The sequence below is a fragment of the Tenrec ecaudatus genome, chromosome 4 (assembly GCF_050624435.1).
Source record: "Tenrec ecaudatus isolate mTenEca1 chromosome 4, mTenEca1.hap1, whole genome shotgun sequence".
In the NCBI taxonomy this organism is placed as follows: Eukaryota; Metazoa; Chordata; class Mammalia; order Afrosoricida; family Tenrecidae; genus Tenrec; species Tenrec ecaudatus.
This window is the reverse complement of record NC_134533.1, coordinates 15,736,659-15,757,051: the sequence shown is the minus strand read 5'-3', so window position 1 is coordinate 15,757,051 and position 20,393 is coordinate 15,736,659. Positions and strand designations below refer to the sequence as shown.

The 20,393-nt window shown below is 47.7% G+C and overlaps 1 protein-coding gene across 1 annotated transcript; it reads left to right on the top strand.

Annotated features, from left to right (window-relative positions):
* The first annotated feature begins 378 nt into the window (after positions 1-378).
* Positions 379-2,813, top strand: CNTF (ciliary neurotrophic factor). The gene is made up of 2 exons (XM_075548079.1): positions 379-492; positions 1,710-2,813. Exons 1-2 carry the CDS (start codon positions 379-381, stop codon positions 2,169-2,171), a joined length of 576 nt encoding a protein of 191 aa, XP_075404194.1. The 3' UTR covers positions 2,172-2,813.
* The last annotated feature ends 17,580 nt before the right edge of the window (positions 2,814-20,393 follow it).

Sequence of the window (20,393 nt, the reverse complement as noted above, 5' to 3'; positions counted from 1 at the left end):
CTGTGTATATAAAATAGATTACATTAGGTTGGGGTGTCTTGAGGATTAGTATGATAGTGACCTTGTTGCTAAGTGCAAAAGCAAAACAATGACTTAAAAACAAGTATGCCAAGCACTGAGTGGAGGAGCGAGATGGAGGCAGGCGCTGTAGGAAAAAAGAGCTGATTAAAAAGGGGCCTTTGATTCCACAGGCACAGAAATCCACAGCCAGGAATTTGCTGCCACCTCTGAGTCAGGCAGGGGGTGGGGGTGGGGTGCACAATCCCATTAGTAGAGAATGCCCAGTAGATTTAGTCTGAGAGTCACATTTCTTATTTGGACCAGTGTAGACAGAAGCCAGCCCAGCTCACTTGTTTGCTGGGACGGTTGAGTTAGGGGATGGCTTTCGCAGAGCACTCATCACTGACCCCTCACCGCCGGGACCTCTGCAGCCGCTCTATCTGGCTAGCAAGGAAGATTCGTTCAGACCTGACGACTCTTATGGAATCTTACGTAAGTTGCTTTGTCTGTCTTCACTTTATCTCCTCGGAAGCCGCTCCTTGTCTTCATCCTCCAGCACCATTACCAATGTGAAAATCCTAGTCATACAGTCAGGTAGATGTGGGGGTCTTTTATTTGACATGGCTCCTTCCCTTGAGGAAACCCATGTGACCACCTTTTCTTGCTCTAGGGCTGATCTGTGGGGATAACATCATTCCTTCAGTAAGGTCGCGTTCTAGGTAGGAGTGGCTCTGTCTTTTAGGGAGTTCTTACTTGAACATTCTGAATTCTGTCAGCGTAGCATACCCATGGGCCCTTTGTGGTTGGAGCTTTTTACGTTGTGCTGAATTTTTAAACAATGTATTTGAAATGCTGATTAAGGTTTAAGGGATTGGACAGAGCCAACAGTATAAAGTTGGGAGAAATTTCTAAACCCAACCAATTTCTTCCATGCATTATGAGCCATTTACTTTTCCCATCTTAATTTTCTAATCAGTGGTGTCCCTGTACTTAAATAGAAAGGTCTCGTAAGCCAATATAATTAAAGGTCCTCCTCGAGATCTTACCAAAGTGACAAGTTCGGAAGGAGTAACCCATACAATTCCAGGTGGGTTTTCTAATGGGGGCATTCCGGTCAGTCTCTACTGGGGATTTGCTGTAGCGGAGAAGCCTCTGGAGAGTTCTCTTTCAGACAGCCGGATTTATTTCGGTCAAAACAGGTTGTGAAGTTCCACTTTTTTTTAACTATTTCACACTGCATTCCTTAGCAGGGTGTTCTCACCGAAGACTGGACAGTGAGGAGAGCGATTTTAGGAAAACCCCTTAATAGCTACACTAGAGCTTCTAGGCGTGGTAGTGTCCCCAAGTGTGTTTAAAATACTTGAATATGATTGAAATACTTGAGTCTCTAGGAGAGAGTTTGAAGTAGGGAGGGAAAATTTTTCTAGACAAGTGGTTCTTAACCATTAGAGCCTCATGAGAGCTATAGATTCTCTAAAAAAAAAAATGCATATGTACCCAAAACAGTATGCAAACTTTGAGAGAACAGGAGGCTTTCCTTAGCCTCGTCGTGGACCCTGAGTGAACAGGTCTTGATAACTTGGTCCCATGTGCAGAGAGGTGAATGAGATTTGAGGCGGGGGGTGGGGGGGTGGGGGGGCGGTAATGCTTTGAATCAGGGCAATGGGATGATTGCAGAAGGCATGATGCTTTCCTGTGTCCTTGGCCAGGTCAATCATCAGGGCCTGAACAAGAACATCAACCTGGACTCTGTGGATGGAGTGCCAGAGGCAAGCACTGAGGAGTGGAGCGAGCTGACCGAGGCAGAGCGGCTCCAACAGAACCTCCAGGCTTATCGAACCTTCCATGTCATGTTGACCAAGCTTTTAGAAGACCAGCAGGTCCACTTTACCCCAGCTGAAGGTGACTTCCATCAGGCCATCCATACCCTTCTACTCCAAGTTGCTGCTTTTGCGTACCAGCTGGAGGAGCTGATGGTGCTCCTGGAGCACAGGATACCCCCAGCCGAGGCTGCCAGGGGGCCTGCTGCTGCTGGAGACGGTGGTCTCTTTGAGAAGAAGCTGTGGGGCCTAAAGGTGCTGCAGGAGCTTTCCCACTGGACAGTGAGGTCCATCCATGACCTTCGTGTCATTGCTTCTCCGCAGACGGGGGTCCCAGCACACGGCAGCTGACAACCAGGAAAATGCAGCAGTTAGGCCTCTCTCTTCCTTGCTTTCTTTCCTAATGGAGCATGCAAAGCTCTTTCCAAACTTCTTAATTTTTCGAAAACCACGAACATTTTCATCAGGTGGGGCTGGAGATAATGAGCAAGTAGTGCATCGGTTTAGTCTGAGGTGCTGTGTGAGCGAGTTGAGTGAGTGAGTGAGTGAGTGAGTGAGTGAGTGAGTGAGTGGCTGGCTGGCCCAGGGACAGTCATCAGGAATGGTTGCTTCTCACCACAGTGCCCTTAACTTTAGGTAGCATGTAGCCTATACTTATTCAGAGAAGGAATATATTTTTTAACTCTAGTTCCACATGACTCTTCTGAGAAAACTAAGTCAATGAATGAAAAATCCTGGACTTCTCTTGCCAATTAAAACTTGGATAATAAAAATAATAAGTAACATGACTGCCTTAATATATCCAGGCACTGTGCCCCAGGGGCTTTACGTATAGTGTGTATAATTTTCACAACTCTACTGAGATGTTTGGCAGGTGAAAAAACAGGCCCTCTGAGATTTGTCACTTGGTCAAGGTCTCACAGCAGACGGCACACCTGTGTTTGAATCCAGAGCTTAGTCATTCCGAAGCCTCTGTCTACTCGGGCCTGATCATGAGCCTATGTGGCTGTACCTTTTTGCCATGGAGAATAGGAAGATACACCTGGGCAACTCATCCCCAGCACTGAAAAAATCATCCAAGTTACTTGTGTCAACAGGTCAGTCACACGGTTTTATTGTTGAAAAAACTGGCTGCCCCTCCTGGCAAACAGCAGCCAGGCACCACCACACCTGTGGCCTTGAGCAGCTAGAGACCTGTCTTGCCCACTGATGTTCTTGAGCCCTGGGCTGGGCACAGCTTCTCTCAGCGTACCTCACATTGACTGTAATGGGTGATGCAGTGATTAAAGGAAGGCCCTGTGACCCAGGTATCCATGTCCAGTGGGTGGAATACTACTCAGGTTAAAAAGTCTCAGAACTCCTTTGCTGCACATTCTCTGGGCTTAGTCATGAGGAGAGGGTAAGGTCTACTCTTCCCATTGGGAATGCCAGCGATTCTGAAAGTGTACAGTGAAGCCACCCTGTTGTACCACAAAGGGTCAGGGCCTGGCAGGAGGGAGGGGGGAAGAGGGGAGCCTGGCCTGTAAGGCTGTCAATCAGAATGCCTTACACAGTCTTGTGCACCAAGGACATGCTGTGAATCTAAAAGTTCCCACGGGTGTACTATTACACTTGGCCAATTCATTATCATGGAGTGTGATTCCCAAGTCGGGGGGTCGGAATCTGGTTTTCATTATCCGAGACTCCTTTTGAGTTGTTGAGAGTCACAACTGGCTTCAGTGAGCCACGACCACAAGTGATTGAGGGGATTCCAGGGTTGCACCCCAAGTTGACTTGAGTCCTTTCTCAACATGGATTCACATCCCAAGCTGCACCAAGTCAATATTTCTGCAAGGACTCCCAGCTAAGCACTGTGCCACTGGTATACCAGGAAAGTGAGGATCTGTGGAAGTAAGGCTGCATATAAAATAAGCAGGTCGTGCTGCAGTGGATCGAAAGGCACAGGTTTTCGGTGTTACTGAGTTCAAAGGAAGGATATCACTGAGGACCAGCTGGGGCTCAGAGGTTAACAGTGTACAAGAAGGAAATCAAGCGTGAAGGCAGGGATCGTTCAAAGTGAAGAGTGAGTGAGGTTGAGATACACGTTGTGGGTCCTGCTAGTCGTGGAGTTTAGTTTTAGTTCATAACTGATGATACAGGTAATGTGGTCCCCCATTGAATCCATAAGGGCTCATTTCATTCACACGTGTCTGTTTTGCAGCATTCTCGATGGTCACTGTCTCTTATGAATGTGATCTCAGATTTACCTGAATGGTATATTGGGCCCTGTTGATTCATAGAGAAGACTGACTAAGATTCTTTACTGAGAAATAGGCAATTATGAATTCGCTAACTGAAAGAAGTTTCCCATGTCTGAGCAAGTGTTTATAACCGGCAGATGTGGCAGGGCAGATCTCCGTGGAGGTTTCCGAAATCTCAGGACGGGCTGAAAGGTGGCTGAGTTGTCTTGTGAGGCAGCTTTGATGTGGCAGAGGGTCCAGAAAAGGTAGCAGGTACTAACCCTTGAAAGAGAAGCAGGAGAGAAAAGGGGGAGTCTCAGATCACTAAAACATCAAGTGTCGCCTGAGTGCCGTCCCAGCAAGCTGCAAACCAGAGCTCAGTTTCTCCCTCAAGAAACTTGAAGTAGGCCTCTCAAGAAGCTTGGGGTAGAAACCCCATAGGGGAAAAAAGTAAAGGAGAAGTGGAGACATAGGCCTGTATGAGATCTGACGGTAATAGCTGTGACATGGTAGACACCCGAAATGTCTTCAGACTGACAAAGCATTGTACTCCCTGCGTCTTATAGTAGGCTGATGGAGACACTGCAGGCATAGTCATCTATTTGTTTTAAGGACTCGACTTGGCTCTAAAGGACTTAGTTCTTAAAGTTGACGGGGCTTCAACACATTTATGGAAAAATTCCATTGTCTTTTCATTTTTTTCATGAACATTTTGAAACCCCTTCAGGTACATGTGGCTATATAGCGAGAGTTCTTTAAAGGTATGCAAATTAAATTGCTACCCTCGTCCTCATTTTGTAAAGGGTGTTCTCCACCCCACCACAACCCAGAAAAGTCCTCGCTCAGATTTCGTTTTTCAGAATCCATCAGAGTGTTGGCGTTGAGAAATGTTGATCAATTCTACTTGAATGGCTTTCATGGGGTATTTTGGGAAAAGCTTGCAAAAGGCCAAACATGGCCTGACATTCACTTGAAGATCATCGAGGTTGGTGGTAGCGAGAGTTTTAATAAGAATGGAAAGTGTGGTCACAGCCCTGGTATTGCTGCTATTTCAGGCTGCTGTGGGATAAAACCCAAGGGCTGACTCATTGTTGTGACCACTGGTCTACCCAAGAGAGGATAAGTAAATATCCCAGTACTTTAGAGTGACTTTCTTCACCTCACATGAGGGAGTTGAATGAGTCTCCCTCTTAAGGGGGGCAGATAAAGATGCAGGAAGCAGAGAGCCCTATGAAGGAAGGGATTGGTAAAAGAAAAGCGGGGAGTGAGAATTTGGATAGTAGTTCTTTTTGGTTTATCTTAGGTCTTGTTGCTGCTGTTCATTGCCCCTCAGTTGAGTCCACCTCGCGCGACCCCGTGTGCCAAGAGTAGAACTACTCCGTAGGGTTTTCATGGCTGTGACCTTCAGCTAGGAGCTGCACATTTGCGCCACACAGAGCCTTCTTGATTAGAGATACACAGAATAAAAGACATTAATGTAATGGGCCAGGGTGTTCTAAAAGAATGATTAACCACCTCCATTTCAAGACTCCACACTGAACCCCTCTAATAAATGGAAACGGTAAACAGCTTCATTTCCCTGCTCCAAAGCCCCCACTTGTAGATAAAAGAGTGGAAAAGAATAATTTGATCTCTTGGCAGTGTGTATAGGGTGTGAGATAAGAACGTCTGTGTGCGTGTGACAACATCAAACATACTCAGATCTATTTTGGGCACACGGGAAATAAAAGGTGCAAAGACGACCCGGTGACAAAAAGCACGAGTTACTCCTTTTGATTTCTGTATTTGGGGAAGAGCAAAGGGTATTTCAAGTGATGTCAACATTGTTTGAAATTCAATCCTCCCCCACCAGGCTCTGGCTCAGTCAAGCGTGCTGGGTAAATCTCCACTGGGCAAAGCTCCCAGGGCCAAGTCAGCTCAGAAAAGGTGGATTCCTCTCCACTGCCAGGCTACTGCTCTGCCCCCGTGGTTATGCTGCCCTGGGTCTGCTAGCCTGCAAATGAAACCAGGATTCCTTTCGCATGACGTGATTGCAAGCACTTGACCATCGAGCCTGCAAAAGAGAAACACCGGGATTAGGCCACTTCTAATCAGTTGGGAGGCAGGAATTCTGGTCAGTGACCATCCAGACGATTCTGACCGACGGGTGTGACCTGGAAGCAGATCCACCAAGCCCGGCTTCCGAGGCGCTCTGGGTGGTTTTCACACCGCCCACTTTGGAGCTAATATGCGGAGCACTTCACCGATTGTGCCACCCAAAACCCAGACTCGCTGCCATCCAGTCGATGTCAACTCATGGGACCCTGTGGGACAGGGTAGGAAGGCCCCTGGAGGTTTGTGAGACGTCTGTGGAAGTAGAACGCCTCATCTTTCTCTCGTACCACCCACAAACTAGAAGTTAAGTTAGGGAAAATCACAACAGAGGAAATTTGCGAAGTTGCTGGGATGTTGCTCATTTCCACCCACGTTCCAAGTGACATAGTGCTAATTTTCTCTTTTGCCATGTGAGACAGCACTCTCGTACAGTGCCACGTCATTCAACGGTGCCCTCTCCTCCACAGCTGAGGGCAATGAGAATGAGCACTGACTTGCTCAAGTTCCCTCGGTTTGGGGGGTCATAGGGCTGGAGTTTTAAATCTGACTCCAAAGTGCATTCCATTATACCCTGCTGTCAGAAAACGCTTGATAATTGAACGTAGCCTGACATTTGTTCTCCATCTCTAATCCACTTTCCTTAGGAAAAGCCATTACAGACTGCCAGATCTTGCTCCGTGAAAAAGCCAATGCAAGTTCCCAAACCTTGGGATAACTTGTTCGGAGTTTCACCATCATTTGTGAAATGGAACTGATGGTGCCTGTCTTCACAGGTGCTTACGTGGTTCAGTCACAGTATCTGAAAGTGCACGCATATGACATACAAATATCGCCAAGTGTGTTCAATCTTAGTGTTTCAACATGGATTCAGCTGAGCCATGCTGGTTGAAAAGAGTTCTGTATGGATCTCAAAAATAACAATGGGCACACAGACTCCAGGAGGCATCGCTGTGGAAGGTTGAGGCCCAGGCAGTTCAGAAGACAACTTTCACAGTGACAAGAGCCAGACAAGTTGTGGAGAAGCTTGGCAGGATCTAGAGAGGTAAGGAAAGGTGCAAACCAAGGCACCGCCCCAAGGTTTGTTGAAGCATGCCCTTAGAATTATCCCTCCTATACCCACGCCCTCCTTGATCACAGAAATTCCCTTAAGTACATCAGCATGGAAGCCAGAGAGGTTCAGCAGTACATCCTGATCCCCCCACTAGAAAGTGGAAGAATTGGAACTTTGCATGAGTCTAGTCAGCACCTCTCAGTATCCCCATTACTGCCATCAATTTGATTCCTACATTAGTGACCCTGTAGTCTATAGGTCTCTAAGACCAAACCTACAGACTCATCTTTACCGGTGCCAGAACTCCCCATCTTTCATTATCAAGAACGTGTTGTGTTAGGTGCCTTCAATCTGGTTCTGATTCGAGGACCCTATGAACACAACCAAACACTGCCCTGTCCTGTCTCACAACTGCTAGATTTGAACCCATTGTAGCCACCGTGTCAATGCATCTCACTGAGAATCTTCCTCTTTGTCGCTGACTCACTTTTTCCCAGCATGGAGTTCCTTCTCCAGGAACTTGTTCCTCCTGACAAGATGGTACATAGGACAAGTCTCATTTCTAAAGAGCATGACGCTGTACTTCCAAGACATCTTACTTGTTCTACCACTCCATGGAGTCAATATGCTTTGCAGAAACTTTTTCGAACAACTAATTCAATTCTTCCATGGTCTTCCTTATTCACTGCCCAACTTTTGCAAGCATCTGAAACAAAAATGCCATGGCATGGATCGGGTGAATCTTAGGTCTTTGTTCTTTCAAGGGGTCCTTTGCGGCAGATTTTCCCAGTGCAGTATGTATGTCCTTTGATACTATCACTAATGCTTCCATGAGCATGGATTGTGGATCCAAGTAAAATGAAGTCCCTGGCAATGTCACTCTGACGCCATTTATCATGTGGTTGTTTATTGGCCCAATTGTGAGGATTTTTGCTTTATGTTGAGATGTAACCCAAAATGAAGGCTGTAGCCTTTGATCTTCATCAAATGCTCCCACTCCTCTTTGCTTATAGTAAAAAAGAGAGAAAAGTGTCTTGCATATCACAGGTAGTATGTAACCTGCCTTGTGGAAAAGTAGTAATTCAAGCATCTTTGTGAATGCTGTTTTGAATGTGAACGCAGCTGGAGGCAGCGAGGATGCTGGGCTGCTCATGGTAAGATAACTTTTATTCGCCAACAACAGTCCACTCAGAAACTACGATGGGCCAGCCACTATTACATGCACCAGAATACAGGTGCCAACACAAGATGGTGTCTGCATTATGCAATTTGCATTCTAGTGGGGGCAGATGGGCAACAACCAGGAATGCCCTTTTAGAGAGTGATAGGGATCATGTAGAGAATCGAAGGCCATGTGCTTATTCCTTGGTAGGATGGAGAGAGCACACACCTTGGGACACGTGGGGCTAGTCTACACGCTGGGGCTGCTGCTCTTAGCTGTCCGACTCAGCCACTCCATGCAATGCAGAAGGGAACCCACCCGGGCTCTGCCCCCTCCCCAGGATCAGTGCATCAGACTGTTGGACTCTGCAGCATTTTCTTTGGCTGATTTTCTGAAATAGACCACTAGGCCCTTTCTTCCGCATCTGCCAGTCTGGAAGGACCCCCAAAACCTGTTTGCATCCTAGCAGCGTGCAGACCACCACTGATGGGCATGTGGTGGCTGCATTTGTAGTGTGTTGGTCAGGAATCAAGCCCAGAGCTGTCGCATGGATGCAATAAAAGGATACTATAAAGATACTTGAGATTTGGTGGGGGGTTTGGGGCAGGTCCAAGGATGCAGGCATTAGCTATGTTACAAAGTGTCATTTTGTTTGCTTTTATCATTACCTCAGATGAACATTTTTTTTCTGAGATTGTTTTTGTTATGGGAGCAGCAAACCAGCCTTTAACACAAGTGTGCCTCAATGTCCCAGATACATTCTGCAAAATAGGACATTATGTGATTTGAACGTTATGTGAAAATCATAATTAGAGACAGACTAACTTACAAGCAATAGCATTTACTGATTTTCCACTTTCATGCTGCTTAAAATCTATTTAAAAACAGAGGACTTGAGGTATTTGCTTTGATGAAGATCATGATCACAGCTTTCAGTGTGGAGGACAACTCAATGTAAAGGAAACCCAAATTCTCACAACTGGACCAGAAGGTGGCCCCATGATAAACGGAGAAAAGACGGAAGTTGTCACAAGATTTCAGCTTTCTTGGATCCACAATCAAATGCTCGTGGAAGCAGCAGTTAAGAGAGAAAATGATAGTGCGTTGGGCCGATGTGCATTGGGCCTCCTTAAAGTGGTGAAAAGCAAGACTGTCACTTTGAGGACTCAGGTGCACCTTACTTCCAGTCACCCCATCTACATGTGAAAGCTGGATGGTGAATGAGGAAGATGCAGAAGAAAAGATGCCTTTGAATGATGCCGTTGGTAAATATTGAACATACCATGGACTTCCAGAAGAAGGCATAAAGCTATCTTGGAAGAAGTAGAGCCAGAATGGTCTTTAAAAGTGAGTATAGTGAGATTCCATGCTTTGGAAGGTTGAGAAGGGAAAATTGCAACCCAGGCTGCGTTTAGGAATACAAATGCTTCAGGGTCACTACTGCAGCCAAAGGGCCCAAAATTCATTTGAATCTTTACCGAAGTCAAAACAGGAGTATCTTTGTAGAGGTCAGAGAGGGCAACCTCTTTATAGTCGTTGAAACAAAAAAATGAAGACCTTTCTAGAAATCAAAGCAGAGAGGACTTCATCTTTCTAGAAGCCAAAACAGGGAGACTTCGCTATGGAAATAAAAGCAGCGGGAGACCTCTTCTGAGACGCCTTGCCCCTCCTCCATTCATATTGGGTGAGATTTTGTTCTGGGTGCTTGATGCCTGTTACCTGATCCACTCGACACCTCACGATCAGACTGGCTGGTGTGCTTCTTTCATGTGGACTTTTTTGCTTCTCAGCTAGATGGCTACTTATTTATCTTCAAATCTTTAAGACCCCAGGCCATTCAGCATACTTTCAACGCACCTTCTATGTGTTCGGAATCCCTGGGTGGTACAAATGTTTAACACGTTTGGCTGCTAACCAAAAGATCAGAGGTTGAATTTGGCCCAGAGGAGCCTCAGGAAAAAGGTGAGACAGTCTTCTTCCCCCTGGTTGGCTATGCCTTCTGAGACACAAAGATTCCCAGGCCTAAATTTCTCTCCAATGACCCATTCTCTCAAGATGTTTAGTTACGGCTGAGATGTCTTCATAGCTTTGGCCCCTCTAAAGCTACAAGTATAGGTAAAATACATGTGCAGAGACAGTACATGTAGCCAAGCAAGTAAAAATGTAGCAAATCCCATCTCAAAGTTTAGATACTGCATCTTTTAAAATCAGGTGGGTGTGTATCAAGGTTGTAACCTTTCACCATACTTTGCCGCGGTCCAGCCGCAGCGGGTTTGGGTCCCCCGCTAGGTGGGTAAGGCTTCGACGCGTGGGAGACAGAAATCACATAACTCAAAGGTTGCGGTGACTGTTCCAATTTTATTCATGCAAAGCTTCAACTTATATATTCTTTTTCTTGGCTTAAAGCTTATGGCCTGAGATCATACATTAGGAAATTCTCAGGCCACAAGACTGTAACAAGTTACATCAATCACATCATGATTCTTGGTTAAAAATCAATACATCTTGAAACTAAAACTTTCTCATACAAGGGTGATAGACATAAGCCTTCTAACAATAACTGAGCACACTTCATCCAACTAAGGCGCATTGTTCTAACTACGAAATCAATAAAGTATTAATACATTTCATTATCAAAAATTACTTGACAGGCTTTGGCTGTTCTTTCTGTTCTTTCTTAGGCTGTTCCTCTAAGGCTTTCATTTCTTGTTCTTTCTTTTCCACTAAGTTCCCATAAATTAAACTCCCAAAAGTCTTTCTGTACCAAGGTAGGAGTTGCCTCACAATAGGTAGCTTTGCTTCAGTGGACTTCAAGTTGCCTCACAATAGGTAGCTTTGCGTCAGTGGACTTCAAACATCACGGAGGCCCTCTTCTTGCTAACCGTTCCATTAAACTTAAACTACTAAAAGGAACTTGTACACCTTCTTTGTTAGCTATTCTTATGCCATTTTCATTGTAAGTCCCTGTATAAGGTAAATCAGGGCCAAGAACTCTATTTCTCTTTGGGTTATTTTCTGGAGGGGGATGCCGTATTCTGCCCCCTATGCAGTAACCAAGATAAGGAAAGGGAAAAACTGGATGATAAACTTTTTTAGAGTCTTGCACAAAAGCACTCCAAATAATTATGGCAAGGCCAATCAAACAAGTCCAAATACATATCAAGAGCGGGTTTGGGCAGCCAACTCCCACAGTCCAGTTTCTCTGAAGCCGGGCCAGGTGTCGTTCGACTCTGTCTTTGACGTCACGCGGCAGGACTGGTCCCCTCAATACTTAGTCTGTATGCTGAACAAATTATGAGACTGGACTATATGTAGGAAAATGGGGATCGGATGAAGCCACCTTCAATAGACAAACAAACTTACAGAAAGCAAAGAGGTTTAGAGACAATTGTTTATGAAGATAGAAGATTCCTTTTTTTCTGGGCTCTACCTAAAGAATGTAATCCTTCATTATGGATTACAACTTGATATAAATGAAAACGCTCACAACTGGACCAATAAGACATCATGATAGAGAGGAGAATGAAGCAGTCGAGGATTTTGTTGCCTGCAATCCCTAATCAACTCTCATGGAAGCGTCAGCCTAGAAATGAGATGACAAATGAATTCAGCAAATCTGACGCCAGAGGCATCTGGAAAGTGCTGAGGCACGAAGATGCCACTTTGAGGACTCAGGTGCACCTGGCCCCAGCCATGGTCTTGTTAGTCCCCTCACATGCACATGAAAGCTGGACAGCGAATAAGGAAGAACCCACCCATTCGAATGATGATGTTGGCCATGCAAATTAGCCTGGGAAGAAGTACAGCCAGCATGCCCCTTAGAATGGAGGATGGTGAGACTTCCTTTGGCCCACCTTGCACCTGTTATGAGGAGGGACAGACCCCTGGAAAAGGTGTCCTGCCTGGGAAAAGGCCAATAGAAGAGAGGAGGAGTCTCCATGAAGTGTACTGAGACAGTGGCTGCCACAGTGGACCTGAACATCAGACCCATTGTGAGGCTGGCCCGTGTATTTTGTTTGGTTGTGCGTGGGGTTGCTGTGGCTTCCAGCTGACTGCATAGCACCGAATCACCACAACAGGCCAGCAGAACAGCTTGTATGCCCCCCAAGGCCTGTGGGAGAGGGGCCATTATTTTATACTGGTTGAACATCAGCGCCCTTGGTAAAAGCAGTTGAGGGGAGGACTTCTGGCTCCCCCCTCCCAGTCGCAGATCAAGTTCCCAGTCTCTTTCTGGAAACCATCCTTATCCTCCCCCACAGCTAATCTTGCTCCAAGCCCCGGGTGATTTTCCACCCACTCCCAATGAGAAGTTGTCTCCCTGATCATGTTCTTGTAGCTCCTCTTTGATGTGATTATTGGGAATGTGCACAGTAGAGCCGACATCACGTCCACCACGTGTGCATGTTGCCATCAGTGACACTGACGCCATCCTTTGAGTCCTGCAGCCATCCTCGCCCTCCTTTTCTGAGCTATCCCTCCCCAGTCACAGAAACTCACTGCCTCCTAAGGTTCTTATCGAACCTTGCCAGTTGCTGTTCTCAGATCGATCCTATCGAGACAATTCTTACAAGAACATAATATTTAAGGCTGAGCATTTTTATTAGTTAAGGTATGCCGTTGGTTTCCTTTGTATTGTATTTTAGGTTGATGGAACAAATCATCTTTCCGTCCCCCACTTTATTCACAGTTTATCTCATGACTTCAGTGTCAGTCCCCTCAAAGAAATATCACTCTTCTTACTTCCTCCCTGGGTGTCCCCTTGCCCTCCGCCTTTCTTTTCTACCCTTCTCTGCTTTCTGAGCTTTGCTTTCAGACAGCGACTGCCCTTTGGGTCTCGCCTGGTTGATGGTACTGAGGAATCCTCCTTGGTGTGAGGGTCCACTTTCAAGGTCAGAAGGTTGAGTTCCAGGGCTGAGGTCAGTTCTAGGCTGGAAGGGTGTCTAAGGGTTCCCTTTTCAGGATTTCTCCCCATCTCTGTCAGACCAGTAAGTCTCTTTTATGATTTGGGATTTTGTTCTGTCTCCCCCCCCACCCTCCTCATTCTCTAAGACCTTCTTTGGTGATCCTGATCAGAGTGGTTGAAAGTTGTAGCTGGGCACCATCTAGTTCTTCTGGTGTCAGCATAGTAGAGGCTGATATGTGCTCCACTAGTCCTTTGGACTAATCGTTTCTTTTGAGTCTTTGGTTTTTCTCCCCACTCTTTGCTCTGGATGAGGACAGACCAATAAATAGTTGTGTAAAAGTGGTGTGGCAGAGGCAGTACCTGACCTCTCAGTTCTCACTCTCCCATCTTTGGGTTCCATAAGGTGCTACAGTGACCCCACAGAACTCACAGCTAATGTTCATGGTTCCAGGGAAGTGACAGGTTACAATTACACTCAGGCAGACTCAGGATGTAGTTCTTCTATCAGGACAGAGCCACTTCTTAGCTGTGACTGCAAGCATGTCTCTCTAGCCCTTGGTCCTTCAGCTGGGGTCCTTGCCTGCTTAAGACAAGTATTTCAAAGCTTTCTGAGCCCTACTACGTGTCTCATGCCACCAGCAAGTCACCCACCCAAAGACTCTGCTTTCTTGCTCAGGGGCCCAGGATGCCCACTGCCTCTGCCTCTCCTGGCTTTGCTGACAATGCTGCCATCATTTCTCCACTGCTTCTTGCCATGTGTCTACTCACAGTTGTCTATTGTTATTATTACTATTATTAAAGGATTGAGCATGCAAGAGTACTTATCTTTGTTGACTTCTACTCTTGTCTTCCTTTGCCAATGGTCGTGTTTTGTGTGAGGCTCTATCGCCTGATCACAATGGGTAATGTCTCTCTTGTGGGCATTTTCCCCACTCATGTGGGAGCCCTGCTTATACATCTTTGCCTTTTTCTTGGTACCCAGTGACCTGCTGTTCCTCTCCATCACCACCAGAGTGGTCCTCATGGTCATCCCTGCATTTTCACTGCCAACAGTGACACATCAGAGACTGGACAAGGGATGTTCTTGAATTATATTCAGTTCCTGCATTATGAACACATTCTTAAATCTGTCTTTAATGTAAATTTGCATTAAATTATTGTTAATTGGGACTTCACATAAGTTAGGTATGGGTTTGTACCTAATATCAGTTCGTCAATTGTCTTAGAGTATAGCATATTGTGTACCTTTCTGTGCATATAAAAAGAAATTAAAGGAACCTTTCCAGATACAATGTGTCAGGCTGGGCTGTGTAGAGATACAAATCCATTGACAATGGATCTATATCAAGAAGAAATTACTTATCAACAGGCACCCCAGTCCAGTCCAACTCAAGTGCATGAGGCCCTCTTCTACCAGAAACCCACTCTTCACAATCATGTAATCATGGGCTGGTGATGCAGAAAGGTAAACTGGGAAGCAGGAAGATGACAGACCAGTGGGTGCAAGGTCACATGGATCCAAGGTTGGTGGGAGCATGGTTGGGTGCTTACAGCCCTCAAGGTCAGGTAGCCCACATGGGGTCACCCCTGCAGGCAGAGTCTCAGCAAACAGGCAGGCACAAGCAGGACGTAGACACAGAAAGGGGTCCCCTCTTCCCCAGGCACTGCTAGGACAGGTGACTAGAGCAGAGGAACCCAGAAGGCCTTGCAATCATCTCAGTGGCCTTGTTTCCCTCCTGATCCTTCGATCAAGTGCCCTTGTAGCCTCCCATAGTTTTCCCTGAGAGTGACCATCACTATGGTGCCCACCCAGAGGCCAGCAGTAACCCTGCTGTTGAGTCCAGGGTCAGTGTAGCTCAAGAGCTGGGCCAGTAGGGAGGGGTCATTGATTTGGACTTACTGTTAGTGGCTGAGTAAGTTAGTTTATTGTGCCAAACTGGCTGATAAACACGTGGGAGAAATTGAAGGGCAGAGAGATAAATGGCTTGGTGAACCTTACCTTTCTAGTTCTCAAGTCTCTTGCTTTGTGATGGTCAGACCCAGGTGTAGCTGCCTTAGCCAGTTCCCTGCTTCAGCTGGCAAGGCTCACCTCTTGCAAGACATCCCCAAGGAGAAGCCACATGGACCTACCTTGATGCAGCCCTGGGTGTTGGAGCAGCTGTGTGGAGACCCCTGCCAGCACTGAGATGCTTACACACTCACTGATTCAGCTTTCCTCCTGCAGTCGGCATCATTGTGTCTGTTTTGTGAGATGGAGGAAGACTTTGTGGATTGGTGTCGGACATACGGGTTAATGTTGGATTTGTGGGCTTGGGCGGCACTGGTTTGGGATGTTTTCTTGATGTGTACTTAACCTTTATATAAAACTCGGTCATACATGAGTTTCCATGGATTTGTTTCTCTAAAGTACCCAGACTAAGACAGTGGCCATCTCATCCAGTCGCACTCACCCCTGGCATCATCGTGGGTCGAGAAGCTTTGGGACTTGCTGCAGATGAACAAGGGTGGCTGAGGGAGAGATGGGAGCAGTAGATGGCAGCCTGCTGCTGGTCAAACAGGGCCCAGCCTGAAGCTGGAGAGAGAAGGCTAGACAACCACCGCTAGAGAAGCCTGGTGCTTGCTGGAGCCTGCTGGGCACTTCTTCATGGAGCGGTTGGCCTTGTCCTGGTGGATAAAGAAAACTCCAAGGGGGAAGAGCCAGGTGTCGCCCAGCTTGTAATTCCTGGCACACAGGTAATAATAACAAACAACGCCAGGGCTTAGAAGTAGGAAGGCAGATCCGGGCTCTGGTGAGCATGATTGGGTTCTCAGGGAGACAGAGGCTCAAGAGGATGCTCAGAGGGGTCAGCGGAGAGGCCTCGAGGTTGCGCATTAAGAGGTGCTTCTGCCAACAACCCTGGAAGAAGAGCCCACGTCTCCTCTGGCAAGAGCTGCTGCCAATGAGTGTGCTTGGGGCACAGTGAGTCCAGTCGAGGCATTGGGTATCCTGGCACCACATGGCTTCACAGTCCTAGAAGAAGCCTGGGGTGCCGGTCAAGGTTGACTAGGGCAACAAATCCAGAGACACTCATACATAGGTAAGAGAGAACTTTGTACCAAGAAATTATGCATCAACAAACATCCCAGCCCAGTCCAGATCAAGTCCATACATCCCATATTAGCCTATGAATTCCTTTTTAGATCACGCAGCACATTCAGTGATGCCGAATGCAGGAAGATCACAGGCCGGTGGGTGGAAAATCCTGTGGGTCCAGTGGTGGGGGAAGCATCTCCAGGGCTCTGTCTGCCATGAATATGGCTCCTTGTGGCTTGTCAACAGGAATGTGAAGCAGAGAGTGAGTATGCCCCACCTCTAGGGAGGAAGAGAAGACGTTCCAAAATCCTCATGAGGAGGCCACACACACAAGGAGGGATAACCAGGCTGTGATCTGATGGACAGGCTAGACTCCACCCCTTCATTCTTATTTATCAAGTTGACACGAACTTGTGTAACTGCTCCACCTGGGAAGCTGAAACTGGCATGGCTTATGTCCCATCAGTCAGCATCCACGTTGGTCTGGGGGCTGAATGTCCCTACCACTGACCATATAGAAGCCTTAGTGGACAGTGCAGGCTCATGGTCACCATGCACTGCATATGACAACCTGGAGCCTAGGCAGAGCCTCTGCCACAAGCAGCTCAGCCAGGAGTAGCCCTGACCTACCTATGACCACCCATGCCCTACTGCCATGTCTGCATCTGATAAGGCAGGTTGAAGACAGCCACTCTGGCTGCATGTCTATGAGGTGGCCCTGCTGTGCACACAGTCCTTGGAAAGTAGACTCAGGTGATCATGACCCCCAAAGGCTTTGATGTCCCTCCCTCCAGTTTGCTTGCCCACCAGCTCCCTCCTCACCTGGTCCTCCCGCACCAAAGTGGCCCTGGTCTCCACGTAAGACTACCTATACCTGAGCAACAGCCTCTCCGCTGTGTGCTCAGCGTCCTCCATCCAGGGGCTTCACAGGTGGTTGACAAAGGGCCAGCAGATGCTCTGGGAAGAGGGGCTGGAAGGCAGTCTCCAGGACCAACACCGAGTGGACGCTGGGAGGCACCCGGCCGTGTCCGTCGGCTACTCCAGGTTGTTGGCTGAGGCTGTGCCTGTCGCTGAGCTCTGAGCGGATCTGCACTGCGCTTGCGCCCACGGCCCCACTGCGCTGCTCCCATTGGCAGTCTGCTGAGATCAGCGTGACTTGACACTGCGCCTCCTCTCACGACAGCCCCGGCCCCAGTCCCGGCCGGGAGCCCTGCAGGTTGCTTTTGCTGCCGAGCAGAGGACACCCAGGGTCGACATGTCAAGCACTTGATGGTAGCCTTAGAAACCAATGTCCCTAGATCCCTCACCCGATCCCAACCAGCAGGGGAGCAAGGCACAGAGCCCTGGCTGGGGGACTGGCGGTGGGGCGAAGGGGTGGTGGTGGGGGGACAGATGGTCCGAGTCTGAGCAGAGAACTAGGGAAGCAGAAAGAATCCCTGGGAACAAGGCAGAGACTGCTCCTCCACCTGAGCAAGCCCCTCTTCAAAGTCTCCACCCAGGCAGTTTCTCCTAGGAGTTTTCCAAGACAAAAGACACCTTCTTGCAGAAGCCATGTCGCGGGCGTGGACCTGGGACCCTTTCCAGGCCCGGGACTGAGCCAGAACTGCTACTGTGGCCTGCCCAGGCACATCTATATGAAGAAAAAAAAAAGTCAAAATCAGACCATTTTTCCACTCCTCACAGAGCCCTGCTCCAGGCTGCGGCTGCAGTGTTCAAGTGTAAGACTCACTCAAACTGGACAAAGACTGAGCCCCGAAGCACAACCAGGTCAGAGGTCACTCACAACCAGGGCTGGCTTCTTTCTGGAAGGTGCTTAGTTGGGCCCTTGCCACCCACTCCCTCTGCCCCACCTCCAGGATTCCTGGGATGCAGGGAGCCTGAGGTCACACACAGTGGAGGTTACATTCCACTACCAATTTGTGGTAATTGCATAATCTGGTGTCAATTTGGGACTTGAGAGGTTTAAGAGTGAAGGGGTGGAGTCTAGCCTGTCAATCAAGATAAAACCAATGAAGCCTCTGTGTGGGCATGGCCTTCTCCTGAGAATTCTGGGAACTCCTGTATTTCCTCCTTGGAGGTGGGAGAGACTCTCTCTCCCTTCTCACTCCCTTGGAGAGTCTCTCCTGACAAGACTCACTCCCTGAGAGGCACTCTACTGACAAGACACGTGGACCTACCCTGATACAACCAGACCTCCAGAGCTGAGAAGCTAACAACGCCACTGGATCCACAAGACTTCCAACCCACTGGCCTGCGAGCCTCCTGCATTCAGCATCATTGCATGTATTGTGTGAGGCTGAAGAGGACTTTATAGATTGTTATTGGACATATGGGTTCATATTGGACTTATGGACTTGATCTGGACTGGGATGGGATGTTTTCTCAATCTTCAATTGCTCTTGCATATAAACCTCTTTTTTTTTAAATAAAAAACATTTTTGGGGAGGGCTTGTACAACTCTTATCACAATCCATCCATCCATCCGTTGTGTCAAGCACATTTGTACATTTGTTGCCCTCATAATTCTGAAAACATTTGCTTTCTACTTGAGTCCTTGGTATCAGCTCCTCATTTCCCCCCTCCATCCCCACTCTCCCCTTTCTCATGAACCCTTGATAATTCATAAATTATTATTATTTTATCATATCTTACACTGACATCACCCTTCAACCACTTTTCTGTTGTCTGTCCCCTAGGGAGGAGGTTATATGTAGATCCTTGTAATCGATTCTCCCTTTCTACACTACCTTCCCTCCACCCTACCGGTATCGCCACTCTCACCACTGGTCCCGAAGGGATCATCATAAACTTCTTTCCTATATACACACAAGTGTCTGCGAATTCGTTTCTCTTGTCTACCCAGACTAACACACCTGGTTACTCATGGTACTTTGAGGACAGCGTGGCACTGTCCCCAGGGGTTTCTGAAGCTGTACATCTTGGTGAGAGCAGAAAGCCTCATCTCGTTAGCTGCGGAGCTGGGGGTGTTCCAATTGCTGACCCTGTGGTTAGCAGCTCAACAGCCCCCCCCCACCGCATTATACCTCCAGAGGGCCTACCCTGTAAACCATGGTCTTCCACAAACCTAGCACACACATTTCCCCATGGAGTCATTCCCACATCTGAACGTGGGGACCCACACAGAATGGACACACCTCTTCTTTGCATCTTAGCTTTGAGAACCCCAAGAACCGTCAAAGATGGGGCAAGAAGACTGACTCAAACAGGCCCAGACCAGCATCTCTGAATTGACCAGTTGCTCTCCTCCCTCACAGTTCATACCTGCCTTCAGTCTTGCCTGGGTGGTTTTTGTAGCTTCTGTGCAATGTCCCCACGGACACCTGGTGGTACTGTGTGCTAGGTGTTGGGCTGTTCCCCACAAAGTTGACAGTACAAGTCCAGCAGCTTCTCCGAGGAAGAAAGACGAGGCTTTCTGATCCCGTGAAGATGTACAGTCTCTGACGCAGGGAGAAAGTCACGATATAAACTCAATGTGACCTGATAGCCCAATCTGATATCCAAAGAGGGGAGACTTGGAAAATTGTAACCAAGGGTATAAAATGCCAAAGTCTCCAGCACGTGAGCTATTTCAGATAAGCTGATTCTGCTTGCTCATGTATTGTGCGGAGTGTCTTTCTGTTCCACCGCCGTCACTCAGCTCGCTGTTCCGTGAGTGAGCAGCCCAACATAGCTCCTGGCCAACAGCCTGGAAGCAGAAATGCCCAGGGCCCAAACCACAAAACGATGAGTTAGACAACACTGAACGCTGTCTGCAACCAAGGCCTTGTGAGGGGCTTTGTTCGACAGCAGTAAGCCGCCCAGCTATCCTTTTATCAACCTTTCCCAGTGTTCTTTCTACTCAACTGCCTCCTCATTTCACCGTTGGAAGTAGAAATTCGCCTCCCTCTCTGGGGCGGTGTTCAGTTTCCCGGACGGCACCTTCCACCTTTCCCCAGCCTCTTTCTGAAGAAGAGGTTCGGCATTCCATTGGCTTTAATGGCCAATGGGCCTTTCGGGGTGGTGGTGGGGGGGGGCGGGGGCGGGAAGAGACCAATGATTTAGGGCAAACAA